We start from the raw sequence: 20,369 nt of genomic DNA, 5'->3' as shown, positions 1-20,369 counted from the left end.
TTATAAATAATTAACATCTACACTAAAAATTATTTGATGAAATTTATCTGCAAAAATGTGGTAGAATATGAGACTGGGCGGTTTGAACCCGCGCTCACGCATTATTAACCCTAGAAAGATAGTCTGCGTAAAAATTACGCATGCGTTTTCGAAAAATTGCTCTCACTTTCTAATTATCGCGAATCCATAGCTGTGCGTTTAGGACATTTCATTCGTCGTTGGGAGCTGCCACGTGCCGTAAGTTTCAATGAGGTAAGTGCCACCGATTTTGAAATATAACGACCGCATGAGTCAAAATTACGCATGATTATCTTTATCGTGACTTTTATGATTTTGGCTTATATGACAGTTTTATTGTGTTTCGTAACTTTTAATACTTTATATCATAACTAATATTGTTATTTCATTTTTAAAGATATTGAGGCAAATATATAACACAATGGGGAGTACCAATTTAAACGAACACGAAATCCTGGCCGCTCTTATGCAAAGTGATGATGCTTTCGTGTGAGGACACCGACAGTAAAGTAGCGGACCACGACAGTGAGTCAGATGTGTCAGTGTTCAGAGTGAGATGAAGTGCAGAGTAACACAGAAGAAGGGTTTGTAGACGAGATACAAGAAGAACAGCCGACGCCAAGCGGAAGTAATATCTTAGAAGAGCAAAGCAGTACTGTGCAACCAGTCTCCACATCGGCCTTTCGTAGGATCGTAGCCTTTCAACAGAGGACAATTGGTTTACCTCAATCCCTTTGGCAACAAGATTGCTCCAAGAACCTTATAAAATAACCATTGTGGGAACCATACGATCAAACAAACGTGAGATACCGGAAGAGCTAAAAAACAGTCGCTCCAGGCTAGTGGGGACATCTATGTTTTGTTTTGACGGAACCCTTACTCTCGTCTCCTACAAACCGAAACAGGCAAAAATGGTTTATTTGTGAGGAGAATGCTACTAAACGAAGCTACTGGCAAACCAGAAATGATAATATATTATAATCAAACAAAAGGTGGCGTTGAAACGCTAGACCAAATGTGTTCTCTGATGTCCTGTAGTAGAAGGCAAATAGATGGCCTATGGCTTTATTCTATGGAATTTGCCTGCCTTAACATTGCCTGCATTAATGCATAATATGTAATTTACAGCCATAATGTAAATCGTAAAGGAGAAAAGCCTCTGAGTCGCAAAAGATTTATGAAAAATCTTAGCTTGGGACTGTCTTCTTTGTTTATGCGTAGACGTTTAGAAGTACCTATTTTGAAGAGATATTTGTGAGATAAAATCTCTGATATGTTGCCAATTAAAGTGCCTGATACATCCGAAGACTAGTAGTAGCAAAAAAAAGGATTTATTGTTCTTTTTGCCTTTCTAAAAAAAGGAGAAAGGCAAATGCGTCCTGCAAAAAATGTAAAAAAGTTATATGTCGTGAGCATAATACTGATATGTGCCAAAGCTTTTTGTAACTTACTTTTATGTAAATATATGTTTCTAAATTATAAGAAAAGCTTACTGTTGATTTTCTAGTTAAAATGAGTCTGATTATTAGAATAAAAAATAAGTTTTCATTAGGAAGAGTAAGTGTTATACTATTTTATTGATTTATAGAAGACGTTTAAAGTTTTGTTTATTTTTTAAATACAAATAAAGAAGTTTAACAAATTATCTGCATTATTAATTAATTTAATATATGAGTATATATAATAACATAGAATTTATTAAAATAAACTATTAAACCTAAACCTACAACTAATTCAAATTCATGCGTAAATTTTACGCATGATTATCTTTTCCGTATTACAAAATATGATTATCTTTCTAGGGTTAACACTCAATAAAATTGATATAGGATTACGTAAAACCCTAGTAATTAAACCTTCATTGGTAAAAACCTATGGGACGATATATCAACACAAGTACTTAGTAAAACTTTTCCAAAGGTTCTGTCTTACAAGAAAATTACAATTTGGCAATTACTTTAAAACTATTACTGCCTGTTTATACATGAAATAATCATTATGTTGCCTGATTAGGGGCTGAACAACAAGGTTTTTGTTTGTATTGGCAGTACAAACTTTTTATATTAATATATATTTATATTGAAATGTATTTTAAATAAATCATTTTAAAAGGCCGGCAACGCACTCGTCAGATTCTAGCATTGAGGGTGTCGGGCGGCGGTATCACTTAAGATCAGGTGAGGCTCCTGCCCATTTGTTCTAGAAAAAAAATATATATATTGAGATTCTAAGGACCTATGCATTCCAGTATTATAGTGGTGATTAAGATAATTTACAAAAGTCGCGTTAGGTTATACTGTAAGTATAATTTATTCAAGTCCAGGCGTACATAATATACCAAAAATATGTATGACAAAGGTGACGCGTGTCATGCGTGACAGGGAGGCACTTCCGGGGCAATCGTGATTAATATTTATAGCCTATGTAAGAATATTTGATTATACAAAAGAGCTTTATACGAAAGCTTATCAATTTTTAACTAAATGAATAGTTATGAGAGAAGAAAGCTCTAAATACATGTACACTACCCGTTACATATGGATTTCAAACTTGGGCGCCCATTAAAGCGCAGCATACAAAGCTGCAGAACGTTGATAATAGAGAAGAAATAGAAAAAGCTTCAAGCAAAGCAACTAAGGTAACAGATGCTACAATAAAAATAAATAAACTCAATTGGCAATGGCAAGGGGAACAGAACAGTGGATCAAAAATATACAGGTGCCAAAATTAAGGTACAGCAAACGAAAAAGAGGAAGACAACTTAGAAGGTGGATTTTTAGACTTAAGAGAGTGGCATAGTTCAGAGAGGAATGGCGGGATTTAGAGGAGGCCTTTGCCAAAGCAGGACACACAGATACCCAAAAGAAGATTGAAATAGGAACGTCTTTAAATGTAAAAGTATCTGAACTCCTGAGATACATCGTTAAAGATTCAAAATCCTTTATGAATCGCTACCGTTTCGTTGTGACACTAATTATATAAAACAACCATTAAGATGTGATCATAAGTGATGTAACAAATATAACAATACAATATTAGATCAGCATAAATATAATGTAATCTATTGTATTTTGTTACACTTGTTTTTATCTATGTATTCGCTCATCGTGTATACACAGCCGATAACAGTAAAAAAAACTCATTTATCACTTATATGAACTATCCACGGTAATTATCTTAGTATACGAAATATATATAATGATAATTTTAAACGTCTTAAATATTTGTTTGACGTCCTAGTGGACGTAAAAATCTTCGACCGTACTAATGTAAACTACTTTTGTTTTTTAATATTTAAAATAAAAAGGATCTTATAAGAAGTATCCTTGCAGGCTTCTTGAATGGACACCCCGTCAAGACAAAAGACTGCGCGGACGCCCACAGACTAGTTGGACTGGCGACATCGTAGAAGATATTGGCTCGCAATGATTAGCGGCCAGTGCAGGATATACTGGAACATAGAGGACGACTAAATCCAAATTAAAAGTCTGATGATGATAATGCTGATTATTGGAAGTTAAGGGTCTTACGCATATACGCTCGTATCTTTTCGGTCAGCAGACAATTATTTTTTGCTTTAATATATGTATGTTTTATTACGATTTCCATCGCATAAGTGCACGCTCTCTGTTTCTTGGTTGAGAATTGATATTTGCCAAATTCAAGGTTTCTTATTTAACATTAGACATAAATTTTGGCCTATTTATGATGTTTTTATGAATACAAATCTAAGAAAACGTCTTTCAGCTTCCTTTAAAAAATATGATTTGCATATAAATTTTTCTTCGGAAGCCACTGCTTAAGCTCAAAACTTTAATTCTTCGCGAAAGTATCTTAACGTGAAAGGAGATTGTATTTATTCATATAAATAAAATAAAAATGCAATGTAAGGCAAACTCTCGAAGACAACTACACCAATTTGAGTAATTTTTTTAAAAATATTGATGAAAAGTTAATTTGGAGGAAAACTTTAACACCTGTTTTTATTCCGGAAAAGTGAACATTCTGTTTGTTGTGTGTAACAAAACAAAATGTTTTGTTAATTTCTTCACCATTATACATTTAAATGATATTAAAAAATAGATCTGACAGTTCTCAATGAGACTTCGTTAAAAAATATTTGCTCGCGTGAATTGGATAATTGGAAATCTATTTGAAGACGTTTCGTACTTGAAGTATTAGGGACAGTAATGACCCATAATGGGGTAATGGGCCATCACTCACGTCAGAAACTCGTCACGGATCAACTAAAGTGTCAGATATTAGGATAATTATACCCAATTATACCAATTATTTCGATTGATGTACAGTACAAAAATATATGGTCTGACGAAAGGAAAAGTAATACTACAAGATTTTCCGGGTTTCATTACAGTTTAATAAAAGTATACACATAGTCGATGTTATACTGTAGGTAGGTAGTATTTTGTAAAGTAAGTCAGTGTAAGGCATAAATTAATAATAATATAAAGACATTTAATATTTAAACGTAATTCTAATAAATAAAAAAATCTCGTTTAAACGTAATGATTAATTAACAAGGACTACTGAAACTTATATAGAACCATAATATTATAGCTATCTCTGTTACCCAAACAAATTTACACGTAATCAATAATTATTCTCCAATAGCCTTTATTTAGCGATTACCTACACCACTTCGAGAATAGGTGTAGGTAATCGATACATAAATACAAAAATCTGTAGAATAACTACGTATAAGACTAAAACCTTGGTTAACTAAAAAGTAATTAATATTTTTACAACACTACAAAACAGTTTTCTCTCTTCCACTTCAATAAAAACCGTACATAAATAATTCAAACATACCATTTGAACGATAAACTTGGACCGAATTCCACGCGGAAAAGTTGCAAAACATACCTTTCAGGTATTTCCAAATGCAGTTTTCCGCCGCCGAAATGTTCCTCAGTTTGTCCGATAGAAACAGCTTGAAGGGTCACCAAAAACACTACGAAACACAGTCTTACACTCGAGTTCGGGCACTCGTGCATCGATCTCACTTATCACTTGCGAATACACGTGGACGATGCGTTCAATGTTTATGAAATATGCGACCAAAGCGCGCGAAACAGTCAAGCCGACTGAGAGCCTCTGAGCCCTGACTCACGTCACACACGCCTAGCACTCAACAGGTGAAAATGCAACAGTGTGGTGTCACTAGCGACCGACCCGCGGCATGTGGAGGTGACTCGGGTGAGCTGCGTGTGTGTGTGTGCACCATTTCGTTCGTGTTAGGCAGATTTATTACGCGCTCGCTGTGTGTGGGTGATATTTGCAGGTGATATCTATTGTACATACGCGGTCACAAGTCATGTGAGCGTGTGTGAGTGCTACCTGTTTTGCCCCCGCAACTTATCAGTTTTGTTCTTTTAGGGTTGTGTAAGAAAATGTATTATCTTATAAGACATTTATTTTGCTTGTTATTGTTTTATACTGGTAGTCGTTGCGCGGTAATCAAGCTGTTTAAATTGGAGCCACGTGAAACTTGTATCGCTACCAGCGGTATTTTAATTTGTTTTGTTGTAATTCTTGCGTTATTACTGATATTGATACGTTAGCCTACTTAAAATGTGGCCAATGTGAAATCAAGAGCAAAGTATATGAAAGTTTTGAGAAAATGAAAATATGTTTTGGTATAAATATTCAGAGAGAGTACTTACACGTAAATTGTTTAATAAATACTGTTAAAGATTATTTACGATAAGCCAGAGAAAGCTAGAAAATGATCTTCTTTTGTTTTTTTTTATAGAACAGGGCAAACGGGCATGAGGCTCATCTGATGTTAAGTGATACCGCCGCCCATGGACACTTTCGATGCCAGAGGGCACGCGAATGCGTTGCCGGCTTTTTAAGAATTGGTAAGCATTTTTTTTGCAAAAGCATTTGTTTAAACAAAAATAATAGAATGTCGATAGTCAGTCATACAATTATTATATGTTCTGCGAAAACGTGACTTATGTACATAATATGTGAACTATATACCTAAACGCTAAGGTCACGGCTTTACCGCTAAATATACCTATTAACAGGTCATGTCACTAATGTCACCTTGACGTAATGACACTGTCATTCTCGCTTCAGATAAAGGATCGAAATTATTTCTGTAATTAAAAAGGAAACTTCATACAAGGTCATACAATTGAAATTTGTTCGTCAGTATTATTTAGTTATTAGAATCTTTTATAAATATTTCGTTGGTATTAAAATGACATATATTATGAAACTAGTCAACTTATTTTCAACTTTATTACACGGGAGTAAAATAAAAAATCAACTGCAAAATTTGATTATTTATGGTGTTTAGCTTAACGACTGAAAAATCGTGATCGTAGTGTATACGAGTATTGTAATAATTTGTAACTAATTAGTACGTTAAGTAAAATGATTATCACTTATAAGTTATATTGAAATTTATTATTTTCAAGCTTGTAAAATTTATAATATGGAGTGACAGATCAAAACTTACCCATAAACGACGAGAATACATGATGAAGGTCTAGTAAAGTGTCAAGTGGATGAACTATGGCTGGTCCGTAGCAAGTGGAGATCTGGCACCGGTATTTAAAAAAATTGTAATTGTTATGAAGTATTTATTAAGTCGAGTATCTTAAATAATTTACTTGTGAAATAGAAGAGATTAGCTCCCCACGAAATATGGGATCCTAGTGTGTGGGCTAGTACCTACTTTTTTTTTACTCTATAAATGAGTGTAATAATGATTTTCTTTCTTTCTTTTTAAAAAGAAATCAATACTATCAATTGTGGCAGTACAGATGGATATATGAATACATAATTCCTTTGTAAATACTATAGCAATGTTGGTATTATAATAAATTCATAATTTAATTATAACTACAACGACGCATAAATAAATTTTAATTCATTCGATTAATTTATCACATCTTCATAATTCATCATTATCATTTCATTACTGTCAGTGTTAAGTCGTTAACCAATGTACACAATCCAGAGGCCGTAGGTATGATGCACCAATGGATCGGATTATGCCCAATTAAAACGTGGAGGGCAACAGACAGACTGATCCCCAATCGCTGGGCCGATCAAGTAAAGGGTCTTACAGAGTCTTGCCGAAGACAGTGGAGAGTGGAGGAACTGGTGTGCCACTATCACGACCTTGAGAAATAAAAAGAACGACTGTGAAAGTTAAGCAGTGTACAAACCTTCCGTGTCATAGTCTCAAGAATCGCTGAGAAGTACAGAAAATTGGCAAGTGCATTCAAAAATTAAAATGGCACCGGAATATGTAAGCGCATTTAGGGAGTAACAAACCTAATTGTTATATTAATTCATGTTCGTTTTGTAGTGAATAAAACTAATTTTATAATTACTAAATCTTTTATTAATCTTTTTATTAATTAAAAATTCTTTAATAAATAACATTAAACATTTTCGGAAATATACCTCATCATTAAAACACTAATTCAGGATACCCACAAATCGTAAAATAAGTATGTTAACATTATCCAGCGACCCTAAACAAGTTGTTCAAGTATTTTCTCAAAAATACATACGAACTATTTCAAATCTTCAAAAGATGTTGGCTCTGCCGTAAATAAATACTGTTAATACACAGCTATCTATGGTTGCCAACATGCAGCGCTACGCCTGCCCTAATACCCAAAAAATATCTTTAAAAGCTTGCCAACGCTCGGAATATTGATACATTGGTACAAGATAAAATAAGATCATTTCATTTTGATGACATTTGATTTCAAAGAATATGAAACTATGCTAAACCCAGAACCTACTAAATGTATTTATTTCGTATTCCTAAAGGCTACAGCTAACATATTATATAGAACAAAAATAATTATACTAGACATATCGCCACAGATGAAATACATATCATATACAAAAAGGTTCAAACATGTGTATGTAGATTTGCTTTCGATTTAGATGATATAGCGCTATGAATATTCTTAATGCTCGTTTTAAGCATATCCCTCAATAGCTTAAACAATTCAAGGCATATATTTCCACGCCATAGCAAACTGATTTACCCTATTTACCTTGTAAATATTGGTATAATACATCCCTAAAATGTACCGCTATAATGAATATTGTATTCATACACCAAGATTCTTGTATCATAGTGCGCCGATAGCATTCTATTTTAATTTATTCGTGAGCGCAATTAAGGGCATGTACTGTAACAATGGCGCGCGGATGCGACAATTGTCCTATCTGCATCTAACACAACTTGTACTTAACCTGCGGCACAGTTCGTATACAGTAGGTTAATACATAAAACGCGTGACAATTTTTTAGTCTGCTTATGGATAATCCCAAATACTTTACGAATTCAGAAAAGGATATTAATAGTATATTGCTGATTTATTTATTATATTTATTAACACATTAATGTCTTTTGACGCTCCCAGTGCCGAGCCTGGTTCACCTCGCTCGGCCCGCGTGCTGTAAGACATTGGTCCTTCTGCAACTCGGCCATCTATCGCATCATCAAAGGATGCTTCTTAACAAAAACATAACAGCATAAGGCGAATAAAATATTTACTTTGGAAGGTTTTTTTAGACAGTAAAACGGATTTTATAATTCTATAAATTATAATTCTATAATTATAAAAACCAATAATGGGTTTACTATGAGTATATGTCAGATATACCTAGTCTTGCCATAAATACTGAAACAAAGAAAAATATTTTTTTTCTGTTGCAAATAACATTTATTACTTTTACAGTGTGTTAGTTTAATACATAAATAAACAACAATTTATAATATAAAAAGCTTATTCGAAGTGGTCTCCATTGGGTGCGATACAGTCTTTAAAACGTTGAGGTCAGCAGTCTGTGAACACACACTAGATAGGCCTAATCACTACATACGCTTTGACCAACCGAAAGTACTTGCGAAAGAAAAAAGATTCTTCCCAAGATTGGTACGCGAAGCCATTGAAATCAAAAAACACGCCAATTTCAATAGAGAGGACGGCCTAAAATTATCAAACACCTGGGATCCAATAATATCCAAATTAAAATCTCAAAATAAACAACCCGCGAAAATGGAGGACACCGTGAGCAATTTCTGCAAAAACCCTACATCTTTTAGTCGATACCAACTCCGGGGAAATAAATACAGATAACACAACATTTTCTGCAGCTGTAATACTTTTTGACATTTAACACCTTTGTCTTCAGTCACCGTGACCACGCACGCTGTAAAGCACGCGAAACGTCGGTTTAAATTTAAAATTATGTAAAAATAATTATAAGTTTAAATATAATAATACATATCTATAATCCGTTAAAAAAGTGTTTTTCTTTAAATGTGTAAAAGTTATGTAAATAAAAGACAATACTACGTTGAGGCCAGTTATCGATAGAAGCACGCACTCTTTCCATGGGAAAAATCTTCACTGCCAATCGTACGGATTGTCTTAGGGCCTCTAAATTATTATGCCGTTTAGAGCAAGCCATACTCTCTAAAACTGACCATAAATCATAATCTAGCGGATTAAGATCGGGACTAGACGACGGCAAGTCTTCAGCGCTGATGAAGTCCGAAACGTTCATTTTCAACCAAGACTGCGTAGACCGAGCTTTATGACCCGTTGCCGAGTCTTGTTGGAAGGACCATTCTTTGTTATTGAAAATGGTGTTATTAAATGGCTTCACTACCTTCTCAAGGATGGTATCTTGATACACTTGTGTCGAAGTTTTGATACCTTTTTCACAAAAGTATGACTCAGTCACTCCTTCATAGCTAATACCCCACTAAACCATCACTGAAGTCGGATAGTTCCCACGTTGCACACTGGCGACTTATTGGGAAGCTTCCTTAGAGCTTTGAGCACAAATACAGTCATTTTGTTTGTTAAAATGTTGCTCGATTGTAAAATAATTCTCATCCGTAAACAAAATTTTTCTGTGACCACTCTTTGCGTACCGCTTCAGTAATTTTTTCGATTTATCACCCTATTCTTTTTTAAATTATCATTTAAGAAATGACCAGGACGTCTCTTATAGGCTACAAGTCCTAAGTCATCTTTTAAAAAACGCAACATGGTTCTAGGTGCTATCTTTGTCTCCCGAGATAAAATCTTTTGCTTTTGGACAGGATTTCTTCGAATTCTTTCCCTTACTGCTTTGACCACCTTTTTCTTAAGAAGACTACGTGGAAGGCCAGATATTTTTCTGTCACAAATAGAGGAGGTCTCATTGTACCTATTAATAGCTCAGTACTCAAATATTTTACAAATACCAAGCGTATGGAGAGTTTTAAAATGTGCATTTAGCTTTATACCTACTTTGGTAATGAAATCACAGCGATTCGGTTCTCTTCATCACCCCACTGCATTTTAATATAGCAAAATATTATACAAAGTATTGGCGCCAAAATGAGAAAACTTAATGGACAATCATATAAAAATAACAGATTCCAAATTAAAATGTAATATTTTGTTTATTTTTAATTGTATCAGTATTTATGGCCAGACTAAGTATATTCAATTTGCTAACTAATAGAAATGAATCCCAATAAAGACTAATACATTAACTATCAATTCAAATAACTGAAATCAATTTTAATATGAAATTTAAATATATAATTTCGAACGGTAAAGACCTTTAATCTACTGTTCATAATAACCTGTATTGATCTGGGCTAATCAAAACGTTTAATTATGGAAAAACGTGCAGTTAAAGCTGACCGATTTTCTTTAAACCAGAGACTAGAATATATCTATCAATTCTATAACAACTTATTTCATGATAAACATGTGTTTTGTTTAAAAAGCTTTTTTGCTTATTAATTCCAAATACGAGGTTAGTTATGTGCTATTAAATGGACCGTATGTGCTCATCATTACACATAGACTACACACAATAAACATGTTGATAAAGTACAATTTATTATATTTTAATAATTTAAATATTTGCATTGTTCTCAAACTATAAACTTACTAAAGTTCAAAATGACTACCCGTAGTAAAATTTGACATATAACATTCCCATTCAGGTCAAGTCTCGACTGTCGATGATACAAAAGTCTTTTTAATCTCACCGTAAGCTATTTAGATCATGTACATAGCTCTTGTTACATCCTGCCTACTGTTCAATGCAACAAATAAAAAGCAAGAACTAATAAGCGACCAGCTATAGCCTATCTCAAAAGTAAATCATCGAGCGGAAAGCGCTAGAAAAAAAACGTAGAACCTGATGATACGTGTTCCAGCAATTTATTATCAAGATAACAGGTTGTAGAATAAACTTAATAATACATTGAGCTCGTTCTACAATTTACAAGTAACTTATCTAATGTCAAGTATGTATGAAATGAAAATATAGAATACGTCGTTGAAGATAATAACTAAGGCAGCAGATGTCACTATGAATATAGATAAACTTTTGTGGTGGTGCCCAAGGTACACGTAAAAGATCAAGATAATTTAGAAGATGGAAAGAGCAGATATAAGAAACAGCAGAGAGTGTCACACTGCAGACAGAAATGGCGGTTAAATTTAAAGGTCTTTGGCAAAAAGGGGCACATACCTAGAATTAATAAGATGATAAAAATATAATGTTTAAATGTGCTTTACATTTAAACATTATAGTATATATAAGTTTGAAATAAAACAATTTTATTATTATCTCCACCGTGGAGGGGGTATGAAAGCACCTGTGCGCCAAACATTCAACGCTCCTAAGGAGGGAATAAGAGAAATATCAATAGTGAATCGTGTCGTATCGTGGCACTAATAATGCGATAATTAAAATATGTTAATAAAGTTTATCTGATAGAGACAATATGATTTAAATAAAAATCAATTTCTTCCCCTTCCTATTTTCATTTCCACATTGCGAAGTTTCACTTCTGTCGCGAGGAGCGAGTGTAGTCCACACGCACAATTTTTTTTTTAAACGTAATAAGCTCTTTTGTCATAAAAACCCATGGAACACTTCCCAAATAGCGCAAGTTCTTTAACAATTAATTTTAAACAGCTGCAAGATGAAAGGTCACTTCCCCGTTCCAAATTTGAAAGCCTAGATTAACTATTACCAGTCAAGTATGGCGAGAACAAGCTACTACATAAAGTTACGTAAAACATTCTAAGACAATTCATTAAACGCATTCCATACATCCTTTAACAGGGTCACCACATAATACAATTTATTCAATATTGTTATATATATCATTAATTATTTTTAAAAATGGCATTCTTCTGCTTAAAGTTTTAGCTTAAATTATATCGACATTTTGGTGACAATTAATTTTTTTTTATGTGACAATGTAACAAATCGGTGAACGTCCCGTTACGCTCATTGTCCCTTTGCGCGTACGCTTGAACCGCATATATCTCTCTTGTACTCGAGTGGCCTATGCGCCCGAGGATTCAGTCTTTCTTTGTATATATAAAATAGTGACAAAACGATAAAAAATATGCAATTATCTTCAAAATCAATATATTAATTCCATCAATGTATTGTTATTGTTGTACGATTAAACTATCCTCCGTAAACTGACTTTACAGACAACCATTTTATTTAGTTTTATTAGTTAGCCCTTCTAATGTGGCTTACATCATATTTAGTTTTTAACAGTAGACATTGGTTAAAGTAGCGATATGTCTTTGGATTTGATATAAAATATAAGTCAATTATATTAGATCTTATAAGTTACTGAAACAAATACCTAAAGAACACTTTCTAAAAATAATTACATAAAAACAATATACAATATATAAAATGTAATTTATTTCTGCGAAACATTAATTCAATGAATGTAATGACGTTTTTTTATATAATGACAGCCCTAGTGTGTTATAATTGCCCCGATTTTCATTATTACTGTCATAAAACAATGCTTTAATCAGATTAAAACAAATTTATTCGTACACTTAAATGTGACAAAGTATCACTGAATAAATCGTATGAAGTGATCGATTTATGTATACTTTAGTATAATTTTGCGCTAGCATTCATTCATTATATGTAAAGGTAGTAATTCAATAATTATTGAGGCGATATTGGTCTTATAGTTTAAGTGTTTGTGCAGTAAATAAGGCTTATAATTGAATGCATGGGTGTGTCGTTTCGGGTCGATTAGATCGGTCGGAGAGCGAAGGTCGTTGAAGGTTGGCGCGCTTTTCCGCGATCAACAGTATTAGATTATACAAGATGGCGGGAGCGGCGCGTGCGCAACCCGTACTTAGTTGGAGCGGTAATATGCCGCTTCGTAACAGTATTTTTACATATATTTTTATAAAGTTAGGAAAGTTAGGTGTAGGATGTTATTCATATGTGCTATCAATAGATAATATTGAACCATTAACGACATATACACTTTCTGTTCTTAGATTCGAACGAGTGATTTTTGTTGTATAAACTCACATTTAATAAAATACATTTATAATATTGTAACAAATATACTTTTCTATCTAAAAGCGCTTAATCACGTGGCTACTCATGTTCTTCTAGTCAAACTTCTTTAGGCGCATGAGGGTAAATTTTTACGTAACGTCACGAAGATGTGCAGCGTTTCTGTTGTGGAGAGATCGATTGAGATGGTATTGGTTGATGTATTTGTTTAGTAGTTACATATTAAAACTATAGATGGAAATTCTGTCGCATAGCGTCTTGTGCAGTAAACGCAGATTTTTTACTTATTTATATTATCAGTAGCACGTATACAGTGTGTAAACAGTCTGAATATAGATATAAAATAAATGCAGTGATCATATAGTGGTACATGATCATCTATTGGGGCTTTTACCTTAGTATTAATTAATTTACCAAAAGTTTCACTTCTGACATGTTTACTTTGTAAGCACGAACTTGATTTTGCTTTAAAAGAATTACCAAATCTTGCAGATTATAATGAATTAAATAAACACATTTATTTTATTTACTCAGAAAGTCCCATAGGTCAAAATCAAATACATTTTTGACATACTAGAGTCCCGCATTGAATCGTTCAAATCCAAACTTTCAAATCTTGTGGCATTTTATAGTCCCTTATTTAGCTTAAACTTAGATAATAAATGCGGTTTTAATGCTACAATACAACGGGCACGAAACTATATTACAAATGGAAGCTTATTAGTTATTACTGTGTCGATAAATAATGGTTATTTATAAGATTGTTCAGATTGTTGATATTCGAAATTAAATCAAAGATTTAGATGTAGATTGGTTTTGTTTTTGATTTAGTTGGTTATTTTGTAAGTCCTTGAAGGTCGTGTTTTGTTTTGTATAAGTTTATGTAGCTATGATTAGTTAGGAATTTGGTTCATTTGTTTTGCACTAAGTATAAATTACCGTGTTATAGGAGGGATTACAGTAATCCCTCCCCGTACTTTGGTTCCGGGATATAGAAAATGCGTTGCGAAAATTCTGGCATAACGCCCTTGTATGACTCCAAATGATTCACGTTTGAACTTTTCTCGTTAATAGCAATTTAAATGAAATAAAATCATTATAAATGTAACAGTACGTATATAACGTGTGTAGTTTTCTCTATAAGGTGTAGTTTTTAGTAAATGGCAGTGGTTTCAGGTGCTTACAAACATTCATCATGAAAAATGGTTTGGCGATTTAAATCGCCTAACTAGTCGTTGTCGTCCGTTCTACTTGGATTTTGATTCAATGTGCTATTTAATAATAAAAAGTCACTATTGTATTCACTATTTGTTGTACATTCTGAATACTTATGCATTCTAAATATATAGTTGAAGAAAAAAAGTGGCTCTCCAATATACAGTAATCTAGTCCGATTAACACACAACTTACAGGTAGGTATATCATAACCATAAGTCCAAATCGTTGTTTCGTTTTTTTCATCCTAGAAAGAAATTAGAGCAACTCAAGGCCATGTTTCAGAATCCCTATTAAATGCGCCAAACTTGTAATACGGGGTCTTTTCGGTAGAGCTTATATTTCACAGTGGGGTCCGAGGTAAACAAAAAGTTTGAGAAAATTTAACATCGTGTATAATAATATTATCTTCAATACACCCAATAAACAACCATAAAAAGTATGTCTAACGCAAGAACTCGTCAGTATCTAGTGGATCTTATGAAAAAGATGTAGGATATAGAGGTTTTGATTTTTTATAAGAATTACTAGGTTCTTATAAAACGCAAAATAAATTACTCTTCAGTCGCTGAGCTGAAGGACGTCCAGTAGAACAATGTTTTGCAGCTGATGATCCATTCTAAACCCTAGTTGCGTTTGATCCACGACTTTATGCCACCCTGTATATCAAAAATCTCCAGACAAATGCAAAAAATGTATAGATTTAATTATATAAATCAAAGTTCAACTTAGAAATTGACAGTCAATTATCAAATATCAATAGATTTGCCAATTTCGTTAATCAGTTTAAAAGATAATTTATAAAGGTTGAAGATCACGGATGATTAATTACATCCTTTACACTTATGCGTATCTATAATAATTGAGATTTCTTAATTTAAAATCCTATTATGATTTCGTAATAGATTATTTTATAATGTGTATAACGATATATACACAATTTCATGCGTGTTAAATCTATTTAAAAGATTAACGTATTTATTTCAATCTTAACTGAGAAATAAAATAGTAGTAGAACATTATTTAGTAACGGAAAAATGATTCGTTTTTCTAAGAAATAATAACTGACCAAAACTTAATACTTTGTTTAATCAGTAGAATAAAGTAGGAATGTTACATTTTGTGGCACGCTACGTACATTCCAATATGAAACAGTATGCTGTAAGATTTCATCTTAAAGAATTTCCCATTTTTTCGTTTTGTGACAAGTAATATACTTAGTAGTACCGAAACTAATTATTCTCTTTGGGTCGTATTACAGATTTTAATGTCACATCTAAAACGAATATCTAACTATCTTCTCTAATAATCTCGACTTTATTACATAACTTAAATAACACGTTTCTAGTGCTTTTAAGCACGATGAAACTATTTCTGAATATTAATCGACTCGTTTGTCACTGAAGAACTTTTATTTCCATATTCTGTCAAATGTAATCGTGACGTATTCATAATAAAAATAATAATTCACAAGCCAATAATTTTAAGACAACAAAATCTTAAAACCTCATACCTACATCTTAATATATATATTTCTTGTGTGCGTGTGTGTGTGACTGAACTCCTCCTAAACGACTGGACCGATTTAGACGAAATTTTTTGTGTGTGTTCAAGGGGATCTGGGAATGGTTTAGATTCACAATTTTGTCCGCTGGACAATGTTTTTTTAATTAATTTTCAATTTATTAGTTGTTGTTGATTTTGGAATGTTTTACATTGGATCCAGACGACAGATTACAGACGGTGCTACCATCGCAGTGTCAAATTTTAAATAATATTCGAATTTTAATTTTAGTCTGTCCCGAAATTTAAAAAAAGTTTTGTTATCATTGTGTTATATCGTGTGTGACCATGTGATGGATCGTTAGATATTGTCATAACATTTGAATAATAATTTTCATCAAAATGGCTTATTAAAAATTGAAATTTTGAAATTAAAGACGTGTAGACAGGACAACGTCTGTCGGATCCGCTAGTATTCTCATAAATTTCCAAGTTCTAATAACACTTCATTATTTCTAGCTGCTGTGAGGCTGTATTTCTACGCAGAGGAACAATCGTTCATCGTATACGATCGTAATTATCGATAGCACAACACTAATTCTAAGGTCGATATCTTTGTCGATATCCATGACCAGCAACTTGTTAACAAGGTACAGTATTGTAAGTTATCATCTAAGATTATTGCTACCTAGAATATGAACAATTTTATAGATAACATTCGCTATAGTTCTCTGGTGTTTTTAAGATCCATTCGGCAAGGGGGTAGATCCAGTACTGGCTGTTTTATAGATTTTTTATTAAGAGAACTAGTACACTATGTCTAGGACGCTGATTCGGACATCGGCATTAATATCAGCTTCTTAGAGTTATAACCAACCAACCACGAAGTATGAGTATTTTTTTTAAATTATAGTAAAATTGTGTAAATAGAAGTACAATATGGACTTTAATACAATACAAAAAAATATCTATACGTAAACTGAAACTTCAATCTAATGGGGATTGGCTTTTTTTTCTTATAGAACAGGCGGCAGCAGAGCACGAGCTTCATCTGATATTAAGTGATAACGCCGCCCATAGACACTTAATGCCAGAGGGCACGCTAGTGCGTTGCTGGCTTTTTAAGAATTTTTACACGTCTTGAAATTTATAAATTATTAATAATTTACACATAGTTTGAAATAAAGTAACGACTTATATTTGTAGTATACATTAAAAGTAGGTTTATACACTTATTTATTTATTGTACTTAATCTATTTGTTTAATATTAACTTAAATTTGTATTACGAAACAGTTAAAACATTATTACAAAAAAATGAAAATTCAATCTAATGAATCTTGCGGTTTGGATGTATATGTTAATGTAATTAAGTTAATTAATGTTTTAAGAAAATATAACAAGCCTCCTTTATTTAAACCGTCCTACGGTATGCGTAGTCAACAAGCCATACTTGTCTTTTTCCCATCAAACGGGGGAAATATATTCCCGCTATTACGAAAAGAGACAAAAGAGGCTGATTTATTACGATTATTACGAATTGGATAAAGCTACAGCTTCCATAGTTCCAAATGCCTTATTTGTACAATTCGAAAGTTTATCAATTCCTGATTAAGTCATAAACTTAATCTAAGTCTTGTACTTTCACATGACCTCAGAACAAAACCTATAGGAAAGTGCTCCACTTGAAACGGATATCGCCCCCCGCACTACAAAACTGTTGATATCGAATGTAATTGTTTTAAACAACTTCAGAATAAGGTAATGAGTTAAACCAGCGTGTTATTGAAACTTATTTGGCTATGATTTATGTATGTCCAAACGTTTTGGAAACTAAAGTTATATCGGGATAATATTCTAACTTTAATTAGTCGTAGTTTTTAGTTATAAAGTATATATTAAAAATTTAATTTATTGAATTTATAATATAGAAAATATTTTGTGTTCTCATATTTTCGTTGTGTATGTAAATAAAATGTGTAAAATATAACCACTCCGATTGTGTACAGTTTTATCTTACTATGACACTAATTATGTGGATGTTGATATTATTTTCCACCTCACAAAAGATGTGATAAATTTTTGAAGGCGGGAGAACTTTGACTTAGTTTAGCAGTAACAATTTAGTTTTTTCTTTTATTATATTTATTTTCTTTTTGTATATTTATGTTCAGTTAAATCTCTTTATTCGCGGGGTATATGTATTTTTTTTATGTTATAGGAGGCAGACCAGCAGGAAGCTCACCTGATGTTAAGTGACACCGCCGCCAATACAGAATGGTAATTTATATAGGTTTATACGTTCCTAGGTGTCCGAATAAAGAACACAAACAATTAACAGTTATCAAACATTTTGATTATCTAATCATTATCCTCAGGTTTAGGCAATGGTCATCATAATAATCACAATTATTTAACGAATGTGAAAGTTAAAACAATAAAATAGGCAAAGTGGCTTTGACCAAAGAATGGAACAGCAACATTTAAAAACACATATACTTTATTCCTTCAGAAATAAGGTTGCTTTCTTTCTATTTGCTTACATTCTCAAAAACGCCGGACGCGGTGTTTGCAGCAAAGGCGACAAAGACGGCTTAGGTCAAAGTGCTCGGCGGTACCATTTGACGGCACTTTCAAAAGATATTGCGTTAAACACCTATTGGATTTTTTGCCGGGAATAAAGAAATTGTGTTGCATTTTTTTAATCCGCGTATAGTGAAAACGAAAGGAGTTTTTACTGTACTTATGTTTTCTGTTTTATATATATATACTGTTTATTTATGTCATTTGTTTTAGCTTCTATGTAATTCCGCCCAAAAAAGGCTTTAATTTATATAAAGAGTAATTTTTCAAAGTTTGAGACTAATTGTATAAAACTATTTAAGATGTATATTTTAGACAATGATAAACAAAAGTAGTATACTCGGTTAATATGTACTAACTGGTGAACTAATAAATAAGTAATAACTCAAATTTGTATGAAAAGGGGATTAAAACTCAAATTGTCACTCTTGCACAAATACTACGAAATTTATATCCACTAGGTTTGAAAAAGTTTTTGAGTCTTCAGACGTTGGAATTATCAGATTATTCCCTCCTCTCATCCTTTCTCGTCCAAATAAATAATATGCATATCACTTACGTATTCTATTATAGCTCTTGGTATTATCTTATATATCTAATAGTACACCTGATCGGAATGACCCTTCACCCCTTAACCATATACAAGCATTGAGACCGCGGATAGTTTACATTATCGAGCCAATTTCCATACATTTCCATGATGATAATCTAAATAAATTGTATTCAGAGAACCAGGGTTATCAAATAATCAGTGTCGTATATTGTGACTGGTGTAACAAAATGATTTTATAGTTCTTTATATCTTTCTTTTTTCTTTTTTTTCTTTCTTCTGTTTATCTTTCTCAAGAAATAAGAACAGACCTAATGGGTTCCAAAATTGGACTCGAATTCGAAGCGAGTGACTGCACTGCCAGTCTTCCCTTGAATAGATTGAAATAACTGATAATCCTAATTGATTGTATTCGCTGGTCCAGAGTTAAAGATGTTATAAATATTTTTAATGCTGTTTTTAATAAAAGTAGATTTTCGTTCCTTCCTGTGGCTCTCATCTCCAATGTCATAAGTTTGAATCCCGCGGTGATTATTAAGAGTGGCAGGGAGTTTATTGCCAGTTCTTCTCTTCCGTTCTACGCCTTTGATTTGAGAATAGTAAATGTTAAATTAGAAGCATTCATTGTACATTTTTTTTGACGTTAATAAGTTCACATTGTGTTACCTACAAGAATAAATTTTGACTTTGACTTGCTCGTACGGTTAAGGAAAACTTTGTAAAGCTTGCCTTAGACCCAAAAAATTCAAAGGCGTATAAGCTGCCTATTAGAATAAACAAATGACCATTATAGTAGGATACATAAATCTTAGGCTGGTAGTAGGCCTACTTTCCTTTTAGTACGCAATACTATAAAATACTTCACACGCTTATAACTAAAGCTAAGCTAGTATCAAAATGCCATCTTTTCTTATCAGTAGCAAACGCCGGAAGGCTTGCGGGGGCGAGCATTGGGCCGTCATGTGCACGTCGAAATTACTGCCTTACATTTTGCAGTTAGCCTTCGTGGGCAGGGAACTTCAACATTTCCCTGTAAATTTTAGGCTTTAGTTAACTGAAATACGAATTTCATATGATTAATTTATGTAATCATAGCACAATTTCAAACAGGTGATTTTTGT

General features: G+C 32.8%; 1 protein-coding gene across 8 annotated transcripts in view; it reads right to left on the bottom strand.

Annotated features, from left to right (window-relative positions):
• Positions 1 to 20,369, bottom strand: part of LOC110994542 (polyhomeotic-like protein 3) — a 209,517-nt gene that overhangs the window by 140,920 nt on the left and 48,228 nt on the right. Inside the window, exon 1 of one of the 8 annotated variants that reach the window (XM_022261245.2) lies at positions 4,849 to 5,224. The exons of 6 other annotated variants lie outside the window; for them this stretch is intronic. In XM_022261245.2, coding sequence (XP_022116937.2) covers positions 4,849 to 4,900 — 52 coding nt within the window. In that variant the 5' untranslated portion in view covers positions 4,901 to 5,224. Of the gene's footprint in view, positions 1 to 4,848; positions 5,225 to 20,369 lie in introns of those variants that run through there. One more of the 8 variants, XM_022261243.2, reaches the window with a different exon arrangement.

The sequence above is a fragment of the Pieris rapae genome, chromosome 4 (assembly GCF_905147795.1).
Source record: "Pieris rapae chromosome 4, ilPieRapa1.1, whole genome shotgun sequence".
NCBI lineage: Eukaryota > Metazoa > Arthropoda > Insecta > Lepidoptera > Pieridae > Pieris > Pieris rapae.
This window is presented reverse-complemented; position numbering and strand designations above follow the sequence as displayed.